Source organism: Labeo rohita, chromosome 17, assembly GCF_022985175.1.
Source record: "Labeo rohita strain BAU-BD-2019 chromosome 17, IGBB_LRoh.1.0, whole genome shotgun sequence".
Classification (NCBI taxonomy): domain Eukaryota; kingdom Metazoa; phylum Chordata; class Actinopteri; order Cypriniformes; family Cyprinidae; genus Labeo; species Labeo rohita.
The window spans coordinates 34,121,079-34,145,516 of record NC_066885.1 but is presented as its reverse complement, the minus strand read 5'-3'; the positions used below and the strand labels follow the sequence as shown (position 1 = coordinate 34,145,516).

At 36.7% G+C, this 24,438-nt stretch overlaps 1 protein-coding gene across 2 annotated transcripts in view; it reads right to left on the bottom strand.

Annotated features, from left to right (window-relative positions):
- ttll5 (tubulin tyrosine ligase-like family, member 5) overlaps positions 1-24,438 on the bottom strand; it is a 123,163-nt gene that overhangs the window by 59,056 nt on the left and 39,669 nt on the right. For both annotated transcript variants that reach the window (XM_051133351.1, XM_051133352.1), the window contains exons 16-22: positions 16,602-16,703; positions 16,375-16,466; positions 11,350-11,412; positions 10,587-10,607; positions 10,356-10,501; positions 7,530-7,692; positions 412-529 (exon numbers count right to left, since the gene is read on the bottom strand). In XM_051133351.1, the coding sequence (XP_050989308.1) occupies positions 412-529; positions 7,530-7,692; positions 10,356-10,501; positions 10,587-10,607; positions 11,350-11,412; positions 16,375-16,466; positions 16,602-16,703 (705 nt within the window). The remainder of the gene's footprint in view (positions 1-411; positions 530-7,529; positions 7,693-10,355; positions 10,502-10,586; positions 10,608-11,349; positions 11,413-16,374; positions 16,467-16,601; positions 16,704-24,438) is intronic.

Sequence of the window (24,438 nt, the reverse complement as noted above, 5' to 3'; positions counted from 1 at the left end):
TTTTAAATACATTTTTTCACAAAATGGAAAACACATAACACTCATAATACACACTTTTTATGAAACTCAAGCAGTAACCAGCTCACAAAATCATGGGTTAATGCATGTTTTATGAACAAGCATAAACTGATTTTAAAAAAAATGTACACCTTTAATGCAGTTTCTTTGAAAAACGAAAAAAACATCTGCCAAATGCATAAATGTAAATACTTGAGTCTACTTGAGAAACTTATATAACAAAATACATTATTTTATTTTGGGTTTGAGCAACTGCGTTTAACCATGAAATATCATAATCATAAAAGACCCGCCACTTTAAATGATGCCATTTATGTGGTGAACTAACTGTAATAATTTTTGTCAGGTACTGTATGTGAAAGAGATATTTCAATAAAACCAGACGCGTTTTACCATCTGATCGTGTTCCTTCTGTGTCCAGGCTGGGCTCCTGTTGGCTCTGCTCTCGGCCAGCAGACGCAGCTGCACACGGTGAAGGTAAGAGGAGAAGGCCATGCGTGCTTGAACCTTACTGCAGGAGGGAGGCACGAGAAAAGCCATGAAACAAGAGAGCAGAAAAGAGCAGAAGAATCTAATTCAATTCAATTCAATTCAAATTTAAAAGAGCAGCTTTACACCAAATTGACATTTTTACTATATATGTAGTAGTAGCTTGATGTACATATGGTAGAGATGTCTGGTAAAGATCAATTAATGACGTAATCAAACAGATTAAGAGAATCTAAGAGGATGCAAAAGACTATTTCAGTTAATTATGCAGAGGCAACTAGAATTAAGCCCTTAGTAGGCTGATTCCTCTGAGAATATAAACACTGTGATGCTGTTTGACCAGTGTCAAATGAGGGGAGTGTTCAGGAAACGTTTCATTAATTTTTAATTTTAGGTTTTTCTCTCACAAAGCTGAAGTTACACGCGTTAGCTTTATCATCTCCATCTTGTAAACCTGCTTCATGTTGTTAAGCTCCACTTTAAAGACTTCACTGTAAATTACAGCTTTTTGGAAAATGAAGTGTTTATGTGCATAAATTTATGTCAACATGTTTATAGTTCACACCAACATAAAATGGGAAAAAAATAAAATAAATAAATAAAAAATTGTAGTTTTAGTTTTTCCCTTTTTTTAAGTATACTGCATTTTAAAGTATAATAAAATAGTACAGTATTAAAGTTCTTAAATGTTTTTTTTTTATTTATTTTAATTATGTTTTACAGTATTACAGTTTTCACCGTATTTTTTTTTTTTTAATCAAATAAATGCAGCCTTGATGAGCAAAAGAGGCTTCTTTAAAAAAGATAAAAAATCATACTGATCCCAAACTGTGTAATTATACTAAAAATCATTATGTTTCAGAAAAGTACTACACTGATCAACACGTCCATATGCATAACACATGTGTAGTTTCATCAATTTATTTAAAGAAAACATTGCTGGAGCTTGTATTTTGGTATATTCCACAAATATTGGCACCCTTGGTAAATATGAGCAAAGGCAGCTGTGGAAATAAATCTGCACTGTTTATCCTTTTTATCTTTCATTCAAAAAATTCACAGGGGAACTCATTATGAAATAAATGTTTTTCTCTAGTTCACGTTGGTCACAATTATTGGCACCCCTAGAAATTCTTATGAGTAAAATGTCTCTGAAATATGTTCCCATTCATATTTACATTTTTTAGCACACCAGGGTGGAGCTAGGAGCATTAAACTGTCCAGACATAACTTCCTGTTGCACAGGATTTTAAATATGAGGAACACAAGGCCAAATTCCCTTAATTGTCCATCACAAGGAGTAAAACCAAAGAATATAGTTCTGACGTGCAGAACAAGATTGCTGAGCTTCACACAATAGAAAGTAAGAAAAGAGCTAAAGCATTGGAAATCCCCATTTCCACCATCAGGGCAATAATTAAGAAGTTACAATCAACTAAAGATGTTACAAATCTGCCTAGAAGAGGACGTGTGTCTGTGTCGTCATAATGGACGGTGAGGAGGAGACTTTGAGTGGCCAAAGACTCTCCAAGGTTCACAGCTGGAGAATTGCAGAGATTAGTTGAGTCTTGGGGCCAGAAAGCCAAAAAAAAATTCAAATAGCCCCTATATCACCACATGTTGTTTAGGAGGGTTTCAAGAGAAATCCTGCTGGCTCATCCAAAAACAAACTCCAGCATATTTAGTTGTCAGATACGACTAGAACTTCAAACGGGACTGACTTCTATGGTCAGATGAAACTTAAAAAAGAGCTTTTCGGCAGCAAACACTCAAGTTGGGTTTGGTGTAAACAGGGATAAAAAGTACCCCATGCTCACATTTAAAGGGGCCATCGGATGCCCATTTTCCACAAGTTGATATGATTCTTTAGGGTCTTAATGAACAGTCTCCAATATACTTTCGTTAAAAATTCTCAATGGTTGTGTAAAACAACACCCTTTTTACCTTGCCAAAACCAACTCTACAAAAATCATCTCATTCTGGTTGAGGCTGCCTTAAATGCAAATGAGCTCTGCTCGCCCCGCCCCTCTCTTCTCTGTGTGGATAGACGTGTCTGTTTACATTAGCCGCATTTAGCCGCATTTAGCCACTAAACTTGCTAACTAGTACTTTATTAGGAAAGGTGATCGCAAAGATTCATAAAAAAACCCCTTATACTCTCTTCTGCTGGATCATGAATGATTAGTGCGAACACAGATGGATATATGTAGTTTCCTTCACAAACAAATGTAATCTACTGCATCTTCAGCAGCTCAGATGTCGGGAGTAAATGACGACCACAACGTTCATTATTACATCCAGCAATGCAACACCTCAATCGCTCAATCAGAGATATTCTTGTCTAACTTACATCCCTGCTCCGGCATTGAAACAAAGAGGATGGACTCTGACAGCTGGTCTGAGGTAAGACACTCATGTCAATCAACTATCGTGGGAGCGGCCTCTGTTGATGTGACGCCACAACGACAGGCATTTGAGAATGGCTCGATTTGAAAAAGGGGATATTATTTTTACAGATTAATTAAAAACCACTGCATGGATTTTTATCATTATAGGGTAGATTTGTACATACACTGCCAACACACATTAACGTTCAAACAACATGTAAAAGTGAATTTAGCATCCGATGACCCCTATAAATAAACTGCTGGATCTTTAATGTTCTGGGCCTATTTTTCTGCCAGAGATCCTGGACATCTTGTTTAGATACATGGCATCATGGATTCTATCAAATACTAAGAAATAAAAAAAAAAAAAAAAAAAAAACTAAACCTGACTGCCGCTGTTAGAAATATTATAATGGGCCGTGTTAGATATTCCATCAGGACAATGATCCAAAACATACACAAAAATGTGTCACTGAGGACAAAATTAAGCTTCTGCCATGGCTGTCCCAGTTCCCGGACCTGAACCCTTGAATGAGTGGTGTGAACTGAAGAGGAGAAGCACCAACATGGAACTGGGAATCAGAAGGATCTGGAGAGATTCTGTATGAAGGAATGGTCTCTGATCTCTTGTTAGATGTTCTCCAAACTCACCAGGGATTATAGGAGAAAATTCAGAGCTGTTATCTTGGGAAAAGGACTTGGGTGCCAATAATTGTGGCCAACGTGAACTAGAGAAAACATTTATTTCATAATGAGATTTTCCCCCCACTTTTTATCCTTTTACTTTAATGATTCACTTTAAAAATTAGAATTTTGTGATTATTTTTAATGAAGGATCAAAAGGATAAACAATGCAGATTTATTTCCATAGCTGCCTTTGCTCATATTTACCAAGGGTGCCAATATTTGTGGAGGGCACTGTATTATAATAGTAACAGAACTGGTAAGTAATCCTGCATTTCATCGGCTCTGTAATGTACTCTGCACAATGACAATAAAACTGAATTTAATCTCATCTAATCTAATCTCATCTAATCTAATCTAATCAAAGGTTTGATCAAAGGTCAAACATTCAGACAATGTGTTTAGTATTTCAATCAAGAATCACTATTTGGTGCATTCCACATTAAATGTACTTCCTGCACAGCCCAGGTAAACATTGGCACCATGACAAACACACACACAGAAAGGCTTTTTAAAAACCCGAACTGCGCCTACAGACTCATGGCAGGTTGTTTTGGAGGAGGGATGACGTACGCGTGCGCCTCACCGCTACCACTATGCCGTACGTCTTACGGCATATGAAGGAGATCTGAGAGTAAGAAATGCCCTCCACGCTGCTCCAACAACCGTGAGCTATTTACATGCTGTGAATGATGAGAAGATAAGCAAGGAAAGTACGACGAAACGGAAAAGAAATGTTTCGGAAAAAGCCGTCACACATAAACAAAGATATACTGTACTGTAACGGCCCCGGTCCCTTCCCGGCCCTGGCAGGCGCAAAGGAATTTCTACAAACTCAGACATGTCATTATAATTCCTCGCTCAAATTACAATTCAGCCTCTTGGACTGCGTGTCGAGAGGAAACTGGAATCTTTATTGCACTTTGGACAGGAGTATGTAATATTCATTAATGTCAGCGTATAAAAAGACCAGGTCTAAATATTTTTGTAGGGCTATTGCATAACGTGCAGGGGGAGGGAATATGTTTCAACTGCTTCCAGGACTCCTGCAAAATGTTAAACAAAGGAAAGACAGTCTGACTCCAGCAATTAGCCGGCCAATAAGAGGGAGCCGCTCTACGCCGGGGTCAGGGCCGACGTGCCGATTGGACGGCGTGGAAGGAATCCGCTTCCTGTGTGAATGAGACTGCGAGGAGTCAGTGAAAGTAGCGGTGAAAACATGTGAAAGCGCTGGATGAAAAGGACTCCACGGCGCGGCCAGAGTCTTAGACTCTCTCAATCTCCGAGCCTCTTTGAGCAGATGCAAGTGTATGTGTGTGCGTCCGGGGACAGGAATTGAGAACCGATTCTTAAGGCCTGTTCACACCAAGAACGATAAAGGCACAGAGAAGTGATAACGTCGGAATCGCTTTCAGAAATATTCTTTCCAGCCAATCAGAATCAATCCTGCTATAATGAGCTCAAGAATTTAAAGCGGCAGACGAGTGTGCTCTTAGAATAAACAGACGAAACCGTCCGCTGGTGTGGACACTAATACAGTTATCTTTATAGTTATCATTCTTGGTGTGAACAGGCCTTTAGTCAGAATGGCTTCTGTCTCTTCAGTGATACTGGAAGGAAATACTCCTGCACGGCTACTGGATCTGCAGCACCACGGTAAGACAAATGAGGTGTTATCTGAGTTGTGAGCTGCAACTGAATGCGATGAGAAAGATTGGACAGCACAAAACAATGCTATGCTAACAAACAGACAACACATCTGTCTATCACGTCGTCAAACGTAAAGCATGATCACAGTGTGATCCACAAATGACAATATACGATACAGTGTTAAAAAGGGGAGTTTTTTGTTTTGTTTTGTTTTTCATAGGACATGATAAACAACAAAAATACTCAACGTAGCAAATATGTGCACAAATCTTTCTTTTTATAACTGATAACTAGGGCTGGGCGATATGGCCTAAGAATTATCACAATATTTTTTTTTTCGTATCAGTCGATATCGATAATTATCACAATAAATGTAAATTTTTTATTTTTTTCAAGTATAAAGGCAGATTTTTGCTACAGTGTGAATGCTGTAAAAACCAGACGGTTAAAAGTGGCTTTATAATATTTTTTATGGTCAGGACATGAAAAACACATCATGTTTTTTGAATTCTTCACACTTTTTTCAGTCATTTCCTTAACAAAATAAATATCTTAATAGAATATGTCGAAAAACTCCATCTCATGTTCTCCCTCAACTTCAAAATTGTCCTATATCGCTGTTTTACCTTTTTTGTTAACGGTGTTTGATCTTTTTTTGCATCTTCACTTTACAAAGACTGGGTCAGTACTTCTGCAGCGATGTAGGATGATTTTGAAATGATTTTTGAAAATATGATTGGAGTTTTTTGACATACTCTAACTGTCTTGAGCCAGAATACACAGAGTTCAGGGAGAGCAAGACAAGACGAGCGCTTGAGATTAAAAAGTATATAAATTTTATTTTTTTATGAAAATAACCAATCATTTTGCTAGATAAGACTCTTCTTCCTCAGCTGGGTCTTTTACAACCGCATTTGGGATCGTCTGAAGCCGCATTTAAACTGCATTTTGGAAAATATTTCATTAGTCCTCCTGCAATACATTTAATACATGTCTACATTAATAATATAATAAAATTTGACACAAATATACCCACATTTCTGACACAATACCACTGTGCAGTTAGTGCTCCTACAGTAAATCTATGGTAAATGATGTTGATTTGTAGGTTAATTGGCGCTGTTTAATGGCCGAGTGGCATCAGCGAGTGATCGCATCTGCTCTAGTAAGTTCGTGCCGTGTCGCCGTTTGAACTTTGATCCGAGCGGATATATGGTCCGAGTGGCGCGCTTTGACTAGCGCTCTTTTGTTCCGCCTTTGCCGCATTAACATTATATCGAACATTTAGCGCACTCTTGTTATCGTTTATCGAGGAAATTCATATTGTGCGATAATTATCGTTATCGATTTATCCCCCAGCCCTACATTTGTTATCTAAATATTCAGGTTAAATCATATGTTTTCCTATCATTTCTAACAAAGTCTTTCACCTTTGAACAATAAGAGGTATAATACTAACAACAACAGACAGATTTGTAATGGAGATAATTGCATTAAAAGAAAGAAAAGAACTCACAAATCTCTTTTTAGATTCATGAGTTACTGACTGTCTCACTGAATCAGGTCATTAAAATGAATGGGGAAGTGTAAAAGTTGTCAATGTTTACTCTCCTTGTGTCATTCCAAACCTGTACTTCTTTTTACTCTGGAACATAAAAGGTGATATTCTGAGAAATGTATGTTTTTCTCTATGCAATAATTACCAAAACTATTTGGTCACATTCCTCAAAGTATCCTCTTTTGTTTTCCACTGAGGAAATACAGTTCCTAAACAGGTTTAGAACAATGTAAGTGTGAATAATGGATGATTCATTTTAGGGTGAACTGCCCCTTTAATCAGAGTTGCAACAACAGGAAACTATTTTTGGAATGGTTTCTCTTTCTGATGTCTCGGCTGATAGTTCAGGTACTGACTGTCTTTTGTATAATGTTGAAGTGGTTTAATTTGATTATGTCCTGCAGTACATACAAGCAGTGTGCTTGCAGAGAGAGAATGAACAACTGGCTGATTTTTAAATGACTTTCCCTTGTCTTTTACACAAACATGGATTCCTAACTAGACAGGTAGTGTCTAGCAGAGTAAAGGAGTTACAGGAACTTCAGAAAAGCACTGAGAAAAGCAGAAGTCATCCAAAACAGGTTCCAAATATGCAGTCAAGAGGGCAGGGTGGTACCCTCCAGCTGACTCAGACATCGGATCAAACTCAAATCCTTTCTACAGAAACCACTAATCCCTCCATAGGAAAGTGTAGCTTCTGTAAGCGCCAGCTCATTACCCAAATTCTGAGTGTCCACACTGACCTGAGGTCCCATCCTTGCTGGAGAATGTGGAGCAGGTTGACTCTGGGTTTTGAGTGTTGTTCCAGTGTGGTGTTTGTGTGGAGGTGAGACGATTTCAGCTTCGTCTCTTCCTCCACCCCGTCCTCAATCTCACTCATGTGAGGGGACTGAGACGCTTTGAGACCTAAAACACACATCAGATATTATCATTTTTTAAAGTATTACACCAGTATCAGAAACAGCCCTGTTCAAACAGGACTAGTTTTTAGTTTTGAGAGGGTGATTACTGTGTCATTTATTGAAACTTTTGTCATATTCCGCAATTGAAGCTTTTCCTGTTGTGCTGTCTGACACGCCTTCATTATGGATTTAAAGCTTTTAGCTTTTTAACTTTCTGTGTAAAAAACAGTGCTTAGGTGCTGCTGTCTGGCATCTCGCTCAGTGTGAAAAGAAAAATAAGGAGGGTCTTATAATGGAAATGTCTGGAAATGGTCATTATAATTACAGCATCAGGTCTTTACCACTCAAGCACTTGTATATAACCAGGAGTTACATACAAGGAGTAAAAGATGTGATTTTTTATGAACTTTTTTCTTGTATGCTTACTTTTAATCAGTTTAATGCATCATAATAAAATAATAGCATTAATTTCCTTTATTTAATTTATTATTATTATTATCATCGTACCTCAAACTTCTGAATGGTAGTGTATTACCGTGTCCACAAAATATGTTTTTAAATGGTTTCAAAACTGTTGTCAACACTGATAATAAACAGAAATGATTCTTGAGCAGCAAATCACCATATTAGAATGATTTCTGAAGGATTTACACAGAAAACAGTTATTTTAAATTTTATATTTCACACTATTACTGTTTTACTGTATTTTTGATCAAATAAATGCAGCCTTGGTGAGCAGAAGAGACTTCTTTCAATAATTAAAAAGAAAAAAAAAAAGAAATTATTCTAAACGTCTGAATGCTTTCAAAAGTTTACCTTTGTCTCAAGCCCAGACTTTCATTTATAAAATATACATTTTAAAGCTATTATAATATAAATAAAGAGTAAAAACACTTTAAACTACTTTAATGATGTATATAAATTTTCACTCAAACTAGTTGTGGAATCACTTCCTTCAAGAGCAAAATGTAAAATTTCATAAAATTGTATATGTAAACCCATGGGACATTAGTGTCAGAGCTTGGGAAGAATAGTTTTGAGGTGTAATATGTCAAATTATGTGAAAAGTGAGAAAATATGATTTAATTGTATATATTTAGAATATATAAAAGGCTAGCTATAAAACTGGACAAAGGTGTTAAAAAACATTATGAACTCTTCTGTTATCTACTGTAAGTATATCAACTGCTGGACATTGTTTGTAAATAAAAAAATACAATTTTGACTTATTAAACTGGACAGAGTCAAACATGTCAACTGCAGATGATTTTTTGTAAATGCAAATGACCAGATATAAGCCGTTTCTCAAATCAGGTACATATGACAGAAAACGCAATCCATGAATGACAGGCATCCTGTAACTCAAATGTTATTTAGGAAACAAATAATGTCTAAATCATTCACAGCACGTTATCATGCAAGCACACCTGCTCCAGTATTAATTTCACTGATTAATAATTTTCGTCATAATTTTTCATCAACATTTTTTCACTGACAAAAACGAGATGATAACGAAACAAAAACTTGTTTTGAATGACAAAAACTATGACAAAACTCTACTGACATTTTCGTCAACTAATAAAAATGAGACGAAAATGTTAGCGAGGGTTGATTTGGGAAGAGATTCATTGAGAACGAATCTGCTGCATGGTTAGGAGGTAAGATGCGCACATTTGAACTGTACATAGATTTGCTGCACGTCTCATAAAACGTTCAAAAACATCCATATCTAGGAGTTAGAGAAGAGCAGAGATATGGATAAATTTGACAACGCAAAAGAGAACTCAACTCGGTCCATTTTGTTTTGAGCGCACACACCAAAGCAGCACCTCTCACACTTTTTCGCGTCACATGAACTGAGAAATACAAATAAAATTATGGTAAATTGTCCGTTTTGAGGAGTATTCAAGTAAACACACCCTGTGACATCTTATGTGAACGTAAACAGTTGGGTGATTATCAGACGTGCATCATTACATTGCACCCGTGCATTCGGTTTTAAAGGGACAGCAGCCTAATTTAGTCGCTATTGTCTGTGCCACTGATGTTAATCAAGCAACAAAAGACAGGCAGAAAACGCCTCACTGCTCTCGACTAAATCCCTTTAGTAGCCCTAATAAAGATGAATCTAAATTTATTTATAGAAATTATTCTGTCTGCTTGAAAAAATGAGGAATGTGGTAAACAAGTTGCTATAAAGAATGCATAATCAGCCTATATAACCGTTGGTATTTCATTAAAAAGAACACCATGTTCTTGTTTATTCATGAGAAGTGGTTTCAATTAATTTTAATATAAAGGCATGTTGCGTGTCACATAGGGCTGCACAATTAATCGAATTTCTAATCGTGATTACAAGGTTGCAGTTACAGATGCCACAATTACAAATAAATAAATAAAATAAAATAAAATAAAAATAATTCCACTTACATTATTCTGCTTGCTTAAGATGTGTGTGTGTGAGAGAGAGAGAGAGTGTGTGTTTTTCCTACAGTTTATATTGTTTTTTTTTTTTTTTCATTGTTTTAATTTTTAAATGTTTAACTTTGTTATATTTAAAGAATCAAATCAGATTACTAAAATATGACTAAAACGGCTAAATGGCATTTTAGCCAAAAGACTATGACTAAAACTAAATCAAAATTTGCTGTCAAAATTAACACCGACCTGCTCGTTTTCTTCCGGCGGAGGCTCGTCCAGGTTTGCGTCTTTGTTTGCGCACCTCCAGACTAAGAAGCTTCCTTTCATACTGGACTACATGGTGTGTGTAGAAGGTCCCCACAACCACAGTTACACTATCATTCACTCTGTTCCTGTGGAATAAAACACAGTAAAATAGATTTTTATAACCGTTTGTGTGTTTGTTCGCATTCAGAGATTGAAATTACAGACACTAACCTCGAACGGGAGATCACAGATCTGAGAAACAAAGAGCAACAGATCATTTTAAAGAAATGTTAAGCCATTCTGAAACATTCTAAAGAAAAGTTCACACAGACTTGGGCATACTGGAATATAATGGATATATCACCAATGGATCCTCTGCAGTGAATGGGTGCCGTCAGAATGAGAGTCCAAACAGCTGATAAAAACATCACAGTAATCCACAAGTAATCTGCAGTCCATCTCAAAGTCCAGCCACATATTTGTTTAGAGCTGTTTTGTCTTGTAAACGGTGCTTGATCTGTGCAGATTCTCTCCTGATTCAGACCAGACCACTTTTTCAGTGGAGGAAGCGCAATTATGGATTATGGACTTAATGATGGATTTGTTTCAGTTTTTGTCTTCTCAAGATGTTAACTGATGGACTGGAGTGGTTTGGATTACTTCTGGTTTATTGTGATGTTTTTATCAGCTGTTTGAACTCTCATTCTGACGGCACCCATCCACTGCAGAGGATCCACTGGTGAGACAGTGATGGAATGAAAGATTTCTACAAATCTGATAACCTTGAGCGGCCTGAGGGTGAGCACATTTTCAGCTAATTTTCATTTTTGAGTAAACTATTCCTTCAAGGACCCTTCTAAGAAAAAATAGTCATTTTATCAGAGGGTATACGCCTTTGTATGACACACTCGTGTTAAATATCAACAAAAAGCTCCTCAGGCTGAAGATTCCTAAAATAGATGAAGATCTTTCCAACTACGGTGGAAAGACTTACCTTCCATGGAAAAGTTTATTAGCCAACATGGCGTTCATAGATGTCTTGTATTCCAGATAACCACTGAAACAGAGATACAGAGAAAGAGAGAAAAACAATTACAGACAGATTAATTGCATAACAAATCCTAACAAGTTCTGCGGTAAACAATCAGTCTCTATGATTTCAGCAGTTGCTCTTATGCAAACAAGCAAATGCAAGCTGAGTGAGAACATGTTTCTTGCACTTTTTAATTGTGTAAAAACAGTGTACCGCCGAAATGACAAAACAACGTCTGATAGCTTTACTCAACAACTGCCCTGCACGTTTATGATAAAACACACGTAACGATGGGTTCGATGCTTTATGGTGTTTGGTGGACCGTTCGGCCAGCTGGCTCTCCACAAGAGCGCATCGGTCACGCTTGAGCTATATTACTACGTTCTGCCTTCAAGCAGCTAGAATTAGCTGCTACATCACTAACTGGCTAATGGTGCGACCGCTGTGTGAATTACAAAATTATGAGGTGCTGAACATTAAATGCTGAACATTAAATGACTGCACAGTTTTTCCAGACCGAGCTCAAACAAGCATTTGAAAAGCTTCAGCTATTTTCCTGCGTCGGATAACAGTATATTTCGGGTGAAGTAAATGTTTATTTAAGACATAAATGTCTCTTTCATTCAAGCTGTTTCAACACTATCGCCTTATGAGCGCATATTAAACACGTCTTTAGAATAAAACGTTCACAGGGATGGGGTAGTAATTTCAGTTGTAACTTTATTTTTTAATGCTTTAGTTGCAAAGGCAGCATTTCTCTCTATTTTTTAATCTAATGTTAACATTTATTTCAACTGTATGTTCTTAATAGTTTTAGTTTTTATCTAGCAATGATACCCTGCTGTAGATCTGGATGCCAAAACAGCGTGCGACTCCACTGACCTGTAGTTATCCCTACCATATTCTTAGCCTGCACATATTTTCTGAAATTCATCATGTTCTGTAATGATACCCACTCGTGCTTGCTGAGGCTAACCCATCGGTATTCAGAGGCAGAACACACTGTCCCACGCATGAGTGATGGAAATGATAGACGCATGACTTGGCATTGCTGAAATCTCAATTTCACTGCCCATCTAACATACTCATGTATAAAGCAGAAAGAAGAAAGGCCGAGGCTGGCACTGATTGCCCTGGCCTAAGCACATCTGGTTTTTGGAGGTATTCGATCTAACGCAGGGTGATCCCTGTAACCTGTTCACAGATGTTTCCTATCACAAGTAAGTGGTGTAATACTGCACCTGAACATTATGTCATTCTAGTCTTCAATTGTGTTTATGTTAACATACTTACTGCTCTAAAAAAATGGCGCAGGATTTACTTTGAAACAATCTTCACTCAGAAATTGTTAGTAAATTTGACAAAGAATTTGTTTATAAAGAAACAGCAAGTAACACACGAAGGTAAACAATACGTTTTTGAAGCAGAAAGACTGAAATAGTTTTCTCTTGTAAAACACACTGGAATAAACGTTTTCAAAAATCATTTTCAACAGTGTAGAGCATTATGAGGCAATGGTTATTTTAGCCTTTAAGTTTATTTCTCAATTAAATCAGTAAATGATGTTGGCATGGACAAACCATTAGATCATCTCCGTCTCTTAAAGGGGTCATGAACTGAGAAATCAAATTTCCCTTGATCTTTTGACATATATCAGGTTTCAGAGCTCAAAACCTTCTTGTTACTTCAAAAACGGCTTTTATTGAGTCCAAGCTCAGAAAATGACTTGTTTTGGAATTTGTCACATTATGACGTCATAGTGCGATGAAAGCCCGCCTCTGCAGAAGATCAACACCTACTTCTACATCACTGCTTGTTTAGCCCCGCCCACTGATTCACACATGTAGTAGGAGGAGTGAATGCACAAGCAGGGTTACTCCAACAAAACCATGGAGATCCTCCAAGGATCACAAGACTTTGTGTGGTACAAGTTGTCTAACACTGTATCTACATCAGGCACGGGCGTCGTTGCGTCGCGTCACAAATCCATTTCCCTTTCATGTCAGAAGCAGCGCGAGCACTTGAGGTTTGTCAGAAATAGAACGGACATTCGTTTACTGTCAGGGGTTTGCATCCAGTGTAGACACAATCACTGATTATATTGTCTTCAGTCACATCGTGCCGCTCCGTCCGGTGTAAACTTGAATTGTTAATTTAGGAAAGGGCTCCAGATCACGTCAGTGAAACTGTTTGTTTGTCTGCTTTACTTTACTGCTGATTCATTTATTAAACAAGACAGTCTGACGGCGCGACGACTTCAGAGCGACTGAAAGTAAAAGATGATGCTGTGTTGAGTCTGACTATATTGGATCCAACTGTAATGTCACAACCCGGAACTGTGAGTAACTGTGTTTTTACCACTATTGCATTGTCTGTTCCAGATTGTACATTATATAACGAGAAATGACACGGTTTTGACCCAAATGACCCATGTTGTTTTCAGAGTGCATCACAGCAGAGTCCATCTGTTTATTTTAATATATTTTAATATTATTTTAAAACTGTTAGCCAATCACAGCAGTGGGCATTTACTTCAGAGTTCTGCAAAGAGGCTCAAAACAGGATAGAAAAAGGGCCTATTACTTTTATAAAATCATAAAAAAAAAAAAAATGCAGTTCATGACCACTTCAACTAAACCATGAGCGCCACACACTCTTAGTTCAGATGTCTTTGAGAGTTTATTTTATTTTCCTACCTCAACACAGTCTCACAGAGATCAAACCCTTTGTGCTGTAACATGAACAAAACAAAAACCTCAGATGATGCCAGCACTCGATTTTTTACTTGAAGAGTGATCAGTGTTATTTCAGAATTTCAGAATCACTGAGAGACAATTACAGTTGTATTAATATTTTGAATTAGATCTTATTTTTATTCTGATTTAGTTTTCTTTTTAATTTTAGTTAATGTAGTTTAGCCATTTTATTAGATTAGTACAGTTTTTAAACATTTTTATTTAAGTTTTAGTTCTAGTTATTTTAGAACATCAAGTTTAACAATGAAAATGAGAAACGTCGCTGAAATAAAAAGTTAGTTTCATTTACTTCAAGTAATGAAAGTTTGTTTATGTATATTTGTTTAGCGATAGTTTACTAAAATGTGATGTTCAATCAAAGCACAAAGCACAGAAACCGAGCCAAAAGACTCCTTATTTTCTGAGGAGATCTGTGCAGACAGCAGCTGGTCATCCTCACACACCGACGTTTGCTTTCACTAGTTAGACATGATTGCAGCGTCTGATTTAGTGGTTGGCAGCTCAAGCGGAGTTTTGTTCAGTTACAGGTGATCTGGCCTTATAGGTGAAGTCAAGGCTTTGGAAAAACAAAAGAGTGCATTCTTAAGCTCACGCTGGCAACAAACACACACCACATTTTGGGAATCATTTAAACACAGAAGTGAATGTTCTAAATTACAGCTCAGTGTGTGTACAGATGGGTGACATTGCGATGCTCATAGTTTTAACCAGCTAATTAAGTTAAATTAAACCTGTTAGCGATTCTTTCACAAAACTAATTATACCATAAAATATTACCAATCAGAGACATTTAAATGCAGTAATGTTTCAGTAAACCGCCATCAGCAGAAGCGCTTTTTTATTTCTGCTCATTAAACTGCAGGCTCTCTCAACTGCTGCTAGACCACAGGACTGATGGGAGAAACTGGTGTAAAGGAAGACTGTATCAGAGTTTGAGAGTGACTCAAAGCACATTTCTCATACAATCTGTCTTAAAATTTGGAAAATAAATCCTCAGATAAACATCATCACATGACTTATCGCACAGTGTCATTATTTATTTAAGAAAAATACAGCCAAGAGGGAAAGGCCATGTGTGACAAAGTTAGGACACCCTATGAGTCAATTGCCTGTAGATCCAATTTTAGCAGCAATAACTTAAAGCATTCATTTGTGACTTTATCAGTCTCTCACATCGTTCTGGAGGAATTTGGACCACTCTTCTTTTCAACTCCAGTTGCTCCAGTTTATTGAGGTTTGTGGGCATTTGCTCATGCACAGCTCTCACCACAGCATTTGAGTCAGGATGAGCTCTGGACTTGGACTGGACTATTGCAACACCTTGATTCTTTTCTTTTCAGCCATTCTGTTGTAGATTTGCTGGTGTGCTTGGGATCATTGTCCTGTTACATGACCCAATTTTGGCCCAACTTTAGATGTCGGACAGATGCCCTCGCATTTGACTCTAGAATATTTTGAAATGCAGAGGTTCAGATGCAACTTTGCAGACCTTAACTGTGCTATTTTTTTTTTCTTCTGCCAAGCCTTCCAAACATGCCATTTTTGTCCCACATTTTTCTAACGGTACTGTTATGAACTTTATCATTTAACATGTTAACTGAGGCCTGTAGAGTCTGAGGTTTAGTTCTTGGGTTGTCTGAGCTTTACCCGGTCTGATGTTGGGGTGAATTTTCTGGGACGTCCACTCCTGGAAGGAGAGGTGTCTGTTTTAAATGTCTTACACTTGAATAAACTTCAAATCGTTTGGAAATGGCCGTATTACTCTTCTCAGATTGAAGGCAGCAGCAATTGCTTCTCTAAGATGATTGCTGATGTGTTACCTCCTTGGCATTGTGTTAACACACACCTGAAGGCTCCAGACCAGCAAACTGCCAAAGCGTATGCTTTTATAGAGGTGCTCAGACTTGCTGACGATCAGTTAATCGAAGGTATTTGATTAGCAGTGCTTGACTATTATTTACCCTCTTAATTCCAATGTTAACAGTAAGGGTGTCCTAACTTTGTCACATGACTGAACATTACACATCAAAAGTTCGAAATAATTAAGATTTTTTAATGTTTTTGAAAGTCTCTTCTGCTCACAAAGGCTGCTTACACACAAAAAAGTATTATAATATTATAAATATTATAATATAATAAAATATTAATTATTGCAAGTTTTTGGCGAGTGGTATAAATCAATTAAACATTTTCATCTATAAACAGTCATTCTGTCCTTTCATTCTCTCACCTGTAAAGTTCCCAGGTGTCCGGAGTAGGAAAGATCCGAACAAATCCACCCCTCCTGTCATACTCCTCCTGTACCCTCCTCAGCACTTTCATCTGTCCAGGGGAGACAATAAAACACGCTGTCCAATATCAAATATGTCAGGAGCAGCCAAGAAGAAATTCCTAACACAGGCAGCGTTTGGCTAAAGTCATGGAAAGCCCATCGGCCGCTGACTCAGAATCACTGACCTCTTCTGCCGTCAGACCCAGAGTACTCTCCGCTTGCTTAGCGCCGGCTTTCTCTCTTTGAGCTTCTGGGTCAGCACCGTTGGCGGACGGCGGCCTCTGACGCTGAGAATAAGAGGGAATTATTTCAAAAACACTGTAGTGGCAGCATCAGCTTTATTACTCCTCATAGAGTTTGTGATATGAACAATCCCTCAACCTCATTTTCTATAGAACTGCACCAACTGTTGAGTACATTTGATGTGTACATTTTTCTAATCTGTTTAAAGTACTGGCCTTCAGAATCTACATGTTTCCCAGAAGACAAAATAAGTACAATTTACCATGATCGCCTATCTGAAAATGTTTACACCCCCCAGCTCTTGTGTAATAGTTGTTTATAATAGTTGAGTCAACCAGTTGTCCTCAGTGTGGAAAAATGAATGTCAAAATCACTATTGTAAAGGGTTCAAATATGCAGAAGATGATGCTAGAAAAGTAAAGAATGTGCAGGATCTGGACAATTTTTATGAAGAACAGCAGGCAGTTTAACTACTCAGGTTGTTATGGAAGCCTGTTTCTGCCACTGAATAAAACATTAAAGAACAAGTAATTACGACTTTTTTATCTTACATTTCTGACTTTTTTTTCTTGCAATTGTGAGTTTACACCAAAAAAAGTAAGAATTGCAATATTTAAAAACATGCAACTGCAAGTTTTAAAGTCAGAATTGTCACATATATACTTGCAATTGTAAGAAAATAGTTTTTTTTTTTTTTTTTTTTTTTTTCCCTCAGAATTGTACTTTCTAACTCACAAGTACAAGTTCATATCTCACAACTCTGACTTTCTTGCAACTGCAAATTTATATCACACAATTCTGTCAGAAAAAAGTCAGAATTGTGAGATTAAAAGTTACAGTTACCTTGTTTTAGTTTTCATTCAGTGGCAGAAACAGGCTTTCATAGATTGTTGATCATCCAGGTAACAACACACAGTATTAGGCATCAGGGGTATGTAAACTTTTGAAAATGTTCATTTTTGTAAATTCAGTTTTTATTTTGTCTTGTGGACTAAAAATTAAAAATTGCTCACTTAGGACAATACTACATTAAAAAGAACAACATGCCATTTTTATGATCTTCCTTATTTTGTCAAAATGATTATCATCTTGTACAGTACTTGTCAAAAGTTTGTTGAATATTTAAAACTTTTTTTCGAAAAGTTCATTAAATGTTGGTTTACTCACCATTTACTGCATTTACATGCTCAAAAAAGTTAAACAAAAACAGTAATATTGTAAAATATTATTGCAATTTAAAAGAACTGTTCTGTTGTAATTCAAAATGTAATTTGTGTGATCAAAGCTGAATTTTCAGCATCACTAGTAGTACGGATACCTGACTAATTATTTTGGATGTTAAAATATGTTCACATAACTATGAGTAAGACCAGTTAAAAGACATTCTTTTGTGTTGTGTAATAATGTCATGCAGTTCTTAAATCAGAGGAGATGAAGACTAGTTTGTGGAAGTATTAAACTCTGTCCTCTGGCCATGGGGCAGCTCTCACAGCTGGACTCTTTAGTCAGCTGCACAAAATTATTACAACCAAAAAATGCGGTTGTACTATTAAAAACAAGCTTTTCAAACAACAGCACTCAAATATTTCAATCAGCAGCATTCTGATTATTATTTAGAACTCAAAAAAAGAGTTTAAGGTATCAAGCTGGATCACATTGGTCCACCCTGGGTCTAAAAAACAAAACAAAAAAAAACTCAGCAATTCAACTGGGAAATCAGCTCCTTAACATCTAGTTTGTTAGCCGAGGAGAGCTGTTTCCCAAATCCACCATGGAATTCCCTAAATCCTTTTCATCAGATTGATATGAAACAGCTGCTCCAAATTCTGCCAGCCAGTTTGATGGGTTACTGAGGAGTCCCACCCTCATGAGAACTGACTGTGGGCCAGAAATTACCATTATAAGCATTTGGAGCCAATGACATGATATAGTGACCAGTGTGAAACCCATGTGCCTCGCCTGGATGGTTGTACACCAGTTGCTGGTTGCTCTAAGTCTCAATCTTATAATTCTGGACCAGCTTCATACATGTTCACCACACAACAAATGAAATCAAGAAATTTGATCAATGTTTAATCAATGCTGATCAAAAAAAAAAATACTTTAATGATTAGATAGAAACATCACTGAAGAAGTGGGCTGTGTTGGATTTGACTTGAAGTAGTTTAGCAGTGTGTTTCATGATTTGAAAGACTATTCTGTGAAGCAGCTGCCTTGAATTCTAACCATTTTTCTGCTTATGTTGTGGTTATTATTTTAGAAGCAGTTGTCTCAATATATTAACCCTTTTGCGACCTTTTGGACATTTTTGTCCTTTCCAGTTTTGCTTTTTTTTTTTTTATCATTTTGCCTGTGTTATTGCCAGCTGCATACATTTTGGCACAGGTATGTATTTTTATTGGAATTTTACTATTTCATCCCCATTTCCTTTAATAAATCTATTTTCGCACCTCTCAGGACCTTAAGGACACAAAAAAATGTCCCCATTGAAACCCATTAAAACTGCTGTTTTTAATCACAGTGCCATTGAGTCAATTTTTGTTAAAATACTTTCATTCTGTTGGCAAGGCTTCAAAATTATTTTTTTTTTACCAGATGGTGCCATTTTTTCAGATTTGGTCAGTAAACCAAATACTTGCTTTATTCCTGTTTTCTGCTTCTGCATATTATAGAGCCAGTTGGTTAAATAATGCAGCTATAATTGTGTGGGTGTGTTGGTATGGATGTCAGAGTGTGGTTTGTATGCGTGTCACAAAGAAAAAAAAAACGTGTGTGTGCTTGTAATAATTGAGAAAGAAAGACTCTACTGCAAATCACAAATTCAACCACTGTGTGCACTAGTGGAGTTTTGCTGGCATCTAATGGGAAAAATTTTGTACTGTGCCCAAACAAAATCTTCCTGAAAGCTCATTTTCTGAGATATCAACCCCACATTTGGAACGCAACTTGTTTAGATGTATGGCTTTGATTGTCTAGCATATTTAGAGTTATATATTTCATAACATATATTTTATATAAAATATTGTTTATAAAGCATTTTCATAAACTTAAACCTCTTCAACAATAATCTGCCATGGATCTTCTTTAAAATGAGACCAAACCTAACTCTGTGCTCCCAAGCTTCACATTTGTATGCACTAAGTACACAAAACTGTTCCTCTCAGGACCTTAAGGACAAAAAAAAAATGTCCCCATTGAAACCCATTAAAACTGCTGTTTTTAATCACAGTGCCATTGATGCAATTTTTGTTAAAAGACTTTCAATCTGTTGGCAAGGCTTCATTTTTTTTTTTTTTTTTTTTACCAGATGGTGCCATTTTTTCAGATTTGGTCAATAAACCAAATACTTGCTTTATTCCTGTTTTCTGTTTTTGCATATTATAGAGCAAATTGGATAAATAATGCAGCTATAATTGTGTGGGTGTGTTGGTATGGATGTCAGAGTGTGGTCTGTATGCGTGTCACAAAGAAAAAAAAAACGTGTGTGTGCTTGTAATAATTGAGAAAGAAAGACTCTACTGCAAATCACAAATTCAACCACTGTGTGCACTAGTGGAGTTTTGCTGGCATCTAATGGAGAAAATTTGGTACTGTGTCCAAACAAAATCTTACTGAAAGCTAATTTTTTGAGATATCAACCCCACGTTTGTAACACAACTTGTTTAGATTTATGGCTTTGATTGTCTAGCATGTTTAAAGTTCAACATATTTCATAACATATATATTTTATATAAAATACTGTTCATAAAGCGTTTTCATAAACTTAAACCTCTTCAACAATAATCTGCCATGGATCTTCTTTAAAATGAGACAAAACTTAACTCTGTGCTCCCAAGCTTCACATTTGTATGCACTAAGTACACAAAACTGTTCCTTTCAGGACCTTAAGGACAAAAATGTCCCCATTGAAACTAGGGGAATAATGGTACACAGATGTCACGGTTCGGTACGTACCTTGGTTCGGGAGTCATGGTTCGCTATGATTTCGGCACAACAGAAAAAAAAAATCTACTATGCTAGATTTCTTTTCATTTATTTTAAACAGACAGTAGTACAAATTGCAATTTTTTCCACCTACATGTGAAAATACTAAATATTTGACATATATTTAATTTAGTTAACTGATAGACAAAGGGGAAAAAACAGTGCGACACGTAATGTAGCCTATATTTGCTGAGTTTCAGTTCAGTTTTGTGACAAAGGAAACTCAAATGGCAGAAAGCGACTATTTGTTTTTTGATTAAAGGAGATATCCACTTCCAGAACAACAATTTACAAATCATTTACTCACCCCTTTGTCATCTAAGATGTTCATGTCTTTCTGTCGTCAGTCGTAAAGAAATTTTGGTTTTTAAGTAAAAGCATTTCAGAAGTAGTTTAAATGAAGCTTCAAAAGGCTCTAAATGATCCCAGGCGAGGAAGAAGGGTCTTATCTATCGAAACGATCGGTCATTTTTTCCAAAAATTTAAATTTGTACATTTTTTAAGCATAGCACTAGCTCTGGGATGCGCGTTCACGAAACTCTGTACTACAGAATCACGTCAAAAGGTCATGTGCGACTCACCACCTGACTCGCTGATTCTTTCCGACAGTGGAATAGATGATCCATTCTTGACAGCACTGAGATTCCTGCTCCGTTGGCAACGGTTGGCATTTTCCACACGTGGACCACCATGTCTCGTTTAAACGCCCGGGCTGCCCGAGGCTTGAGAGACTTGTGTCGCCGCAGCAGTCTCCTCTCTCTGTCTAGGTTCATCGTCTGTGTACTCCAGCTCAAAAAGGTAGGGTATGGCGAAAAACTCTCATTTTCTCGTACAACTGCAGAATCGTCCAACATCATTGTACCTTTTTGTTTGTAAACAGCGTTTGACTTACTTGCACTTCCTTAGTCTTTGTGCGTTCGCTTTGTAAACACTGGGTCTGTAGTCGCGCCTACGTTCCGTGTGACCTTTCGACGTGATTCAATAGTACTTAGCATCATGGACGTGCATCCCAGAGCTATTGCTACACATGCTTTTGTGCTTAAAAAGTATACAAATTTCATTTTTTTTTCCGAAAAAAATTGACTGATCGTTTTGCTAGATAAGACCCTTCTTCCTTGGCTGGGATCGTTTACAGATCCTTTGAAGCTGCATTTAAACTACATTTTGAAAGCTCAAAATCGGGGCACCAATGAAGTCCATTATATGGAGAAAAATGCTGAAATGCTTTCCTCAAAAACCATAATTTCTTTACGACTGAAGACAGAAAGACAAGAACATCTTGGATGACAAGGGGGTGAGTAAATTATTTGTAAATTGTTGTTCTGGAAGTGGACTTCTCCTTTAAGTTGATTTTGCTGGTATGAGGAAAGTTGAAGTAATCGTGCCAGCGCACACAAACACAAAACATATCAGTTCCAGGTTTCTAGCATTACTAACTTGACAGCGCAGTTGGTAACGTTACTTTATCAAAATGAACCAAACATCAGCGCACCTGCCTCACTGTGTCACCATAGGAACACAACTGAAGTACAAAGCCTCTAATTTACAGAAAAAATAATAGTTTAGCATTTGGATACATCAGAAATATGAAAATATTATGGAATATTTAGAGTTGTGCCGAATGAGAGAGGTAGGATACAAGAGCACAAAGCTCCATTTCGCAGACAGCTGAGTGCGCAAACCTTTAAAATATACTCCTCTGTCAGTGAGAGACACGTTCAGAATCAGCACATGATCACTGTCTAGTGGGCTTTGTTTTCAAGTGCGCAACTCCTGGCATTCGTTGTTCTTCTGCCGGCAGTTATCAAACAGAGTTGCATTACTCGGCACCCCCTTCTGGATTGAGGGTGAATTGCCTGTATTCGTTGTAAGGTCTCATGCATGAACCGGGATGCTCGTACCGTGACGGTTCAGTACGAATACATGTATCGTTTACACCCCTAATTGAAAACCATTAAAACTGCTATTTTTAGTCTCAGTGCCATTTAAATGTAAAATGATGCAATTTTTTGTTAACAGGCTTTCATTCTGTTGGCAAGGCTTTAAAATTAAATTTTTTACAATTTTTAACCAGATGGTGATATATATATATTTTTTTTTCAGGTTTGGCCTATAAAGCAAATACTCGCTTTATTCCTGTTTTCTGCGTATTATAGAGCCAATTGGATAATGCAGCTATAATTGTGTGGGTGTGTTGGTATGAATGTCAGAGTGTGGTTTATATGGGTGTCATAAAAAAAAAAAAAAATGTCTGTGTGCGCGTGTGTGTTCTTCTAATATTTGAGAGAGAAAAACTACTGCAAATCACAAATCGAACCACTGTGTGCACCAGCGGAGTTTTGCTGGGATCTAATGAGGAAAATCTGGTATTGTGTCCAAACAAATTCTTTCTGAAAGCTCATTTTTTGAGATATCAACCTCAAATTTGGAACACAACTTGTTTAGATTTTTAGCTTTCATTTTCTAGCAAGTTTAGAGTTTAACATATTTCATAAAATATATATTTCATATAAAATATTGTTCATAAAGAGTTTTTATAAACTTAAACCTCTATAAGTTTTTTCTGGTTTCACTTTTTAAACTTTTCTACTTCAACAATAATCTACCATGGGTCTTCTTTAAAATGAGACCAAACTTAAGTCTGTGCTCCCAAGCTTCTAATTTTTATTACATTTCATTTCATTTTTTTTTATTGACGCACAGGGGTTAAATCAGTTTGCACTGTAACTGGGTTCTTTGGCTTACGTTCCTCGTATTATGTCTTTAAAACACATCATGAAGGCGTTAGAACGTAAAAGTAGAGACAAGAATATGAGTGAACTCCATGAACCAAAAGTGATGATTGGTTTAATGTGCTGTTGTTATTTGCAGTCATCTATCATATTCAATACTAAGATGAAATAGTCATCAGCTGGGATTTATGGTCCTGAACACCTTATCCACTATAAAGGTTATGTTCAAATGAAGACTGAATAAATCATAAAACAATATTTGAAAAATTCTGGCGCGCCAAAAGTTTCTACTACCATTAAGGCCCTTTCAAACCAAGAACTATGACCATAAAGATAACTGGAATGCTAACTATATTAGCGTTGACAGTTTTGTCGTCCACAGCTTTAAATGTTCAAGCTTTTTAAAGCAGAATGGATTCTGACTGGCTGTCAATGTTTTTATCATTCATTATCTGGTAAAAAGTCATTCTAAAAGTGATTTTAACTATATATTTTTTCTGTGTCATTATGGCTATAGCTGTGGTCTTTGCATTTCACTATAGTTTGAATTACTGTATCATCCTTGGTCTCAACAGGACTTTACTAAAGAGTCATTAAGTAAAGCCTTTCAAATATACTGGTTATTGATAGATGAGTCACAAAACACACTGGAAAACGCAGCAGAAATAAAAGGACAACGTAATAGTGCCAGAAGCTCCTTCCAATTTTAGTAAGATATGTGACCTTGGCCCACAAAACCAGTCATAAGGGTCAGTTTTTCGAAAATTGAGCTCTATACATCATGTGAAACCTGAATAAACAAGCTTTCCATTAATTTATGGTTTGTTATGATAGGAAAATATTTGGCTGAGATATGACTATTTGAATCTACGGAATCTGAGGGTGCAAAAAAAATCATAATATTGAGAAAATCACCTTTAAAGTTGTCCAAATTACTAATCAAAAATTAAGTTTTGATATATTTACAGTAGGAATTTTACAAAATATCTTTACTTAATTTCCTAATGATTTTTGGCATGAAAGAAAAATCAATAATTTTGACGCATACAATGTATTTTTGGCT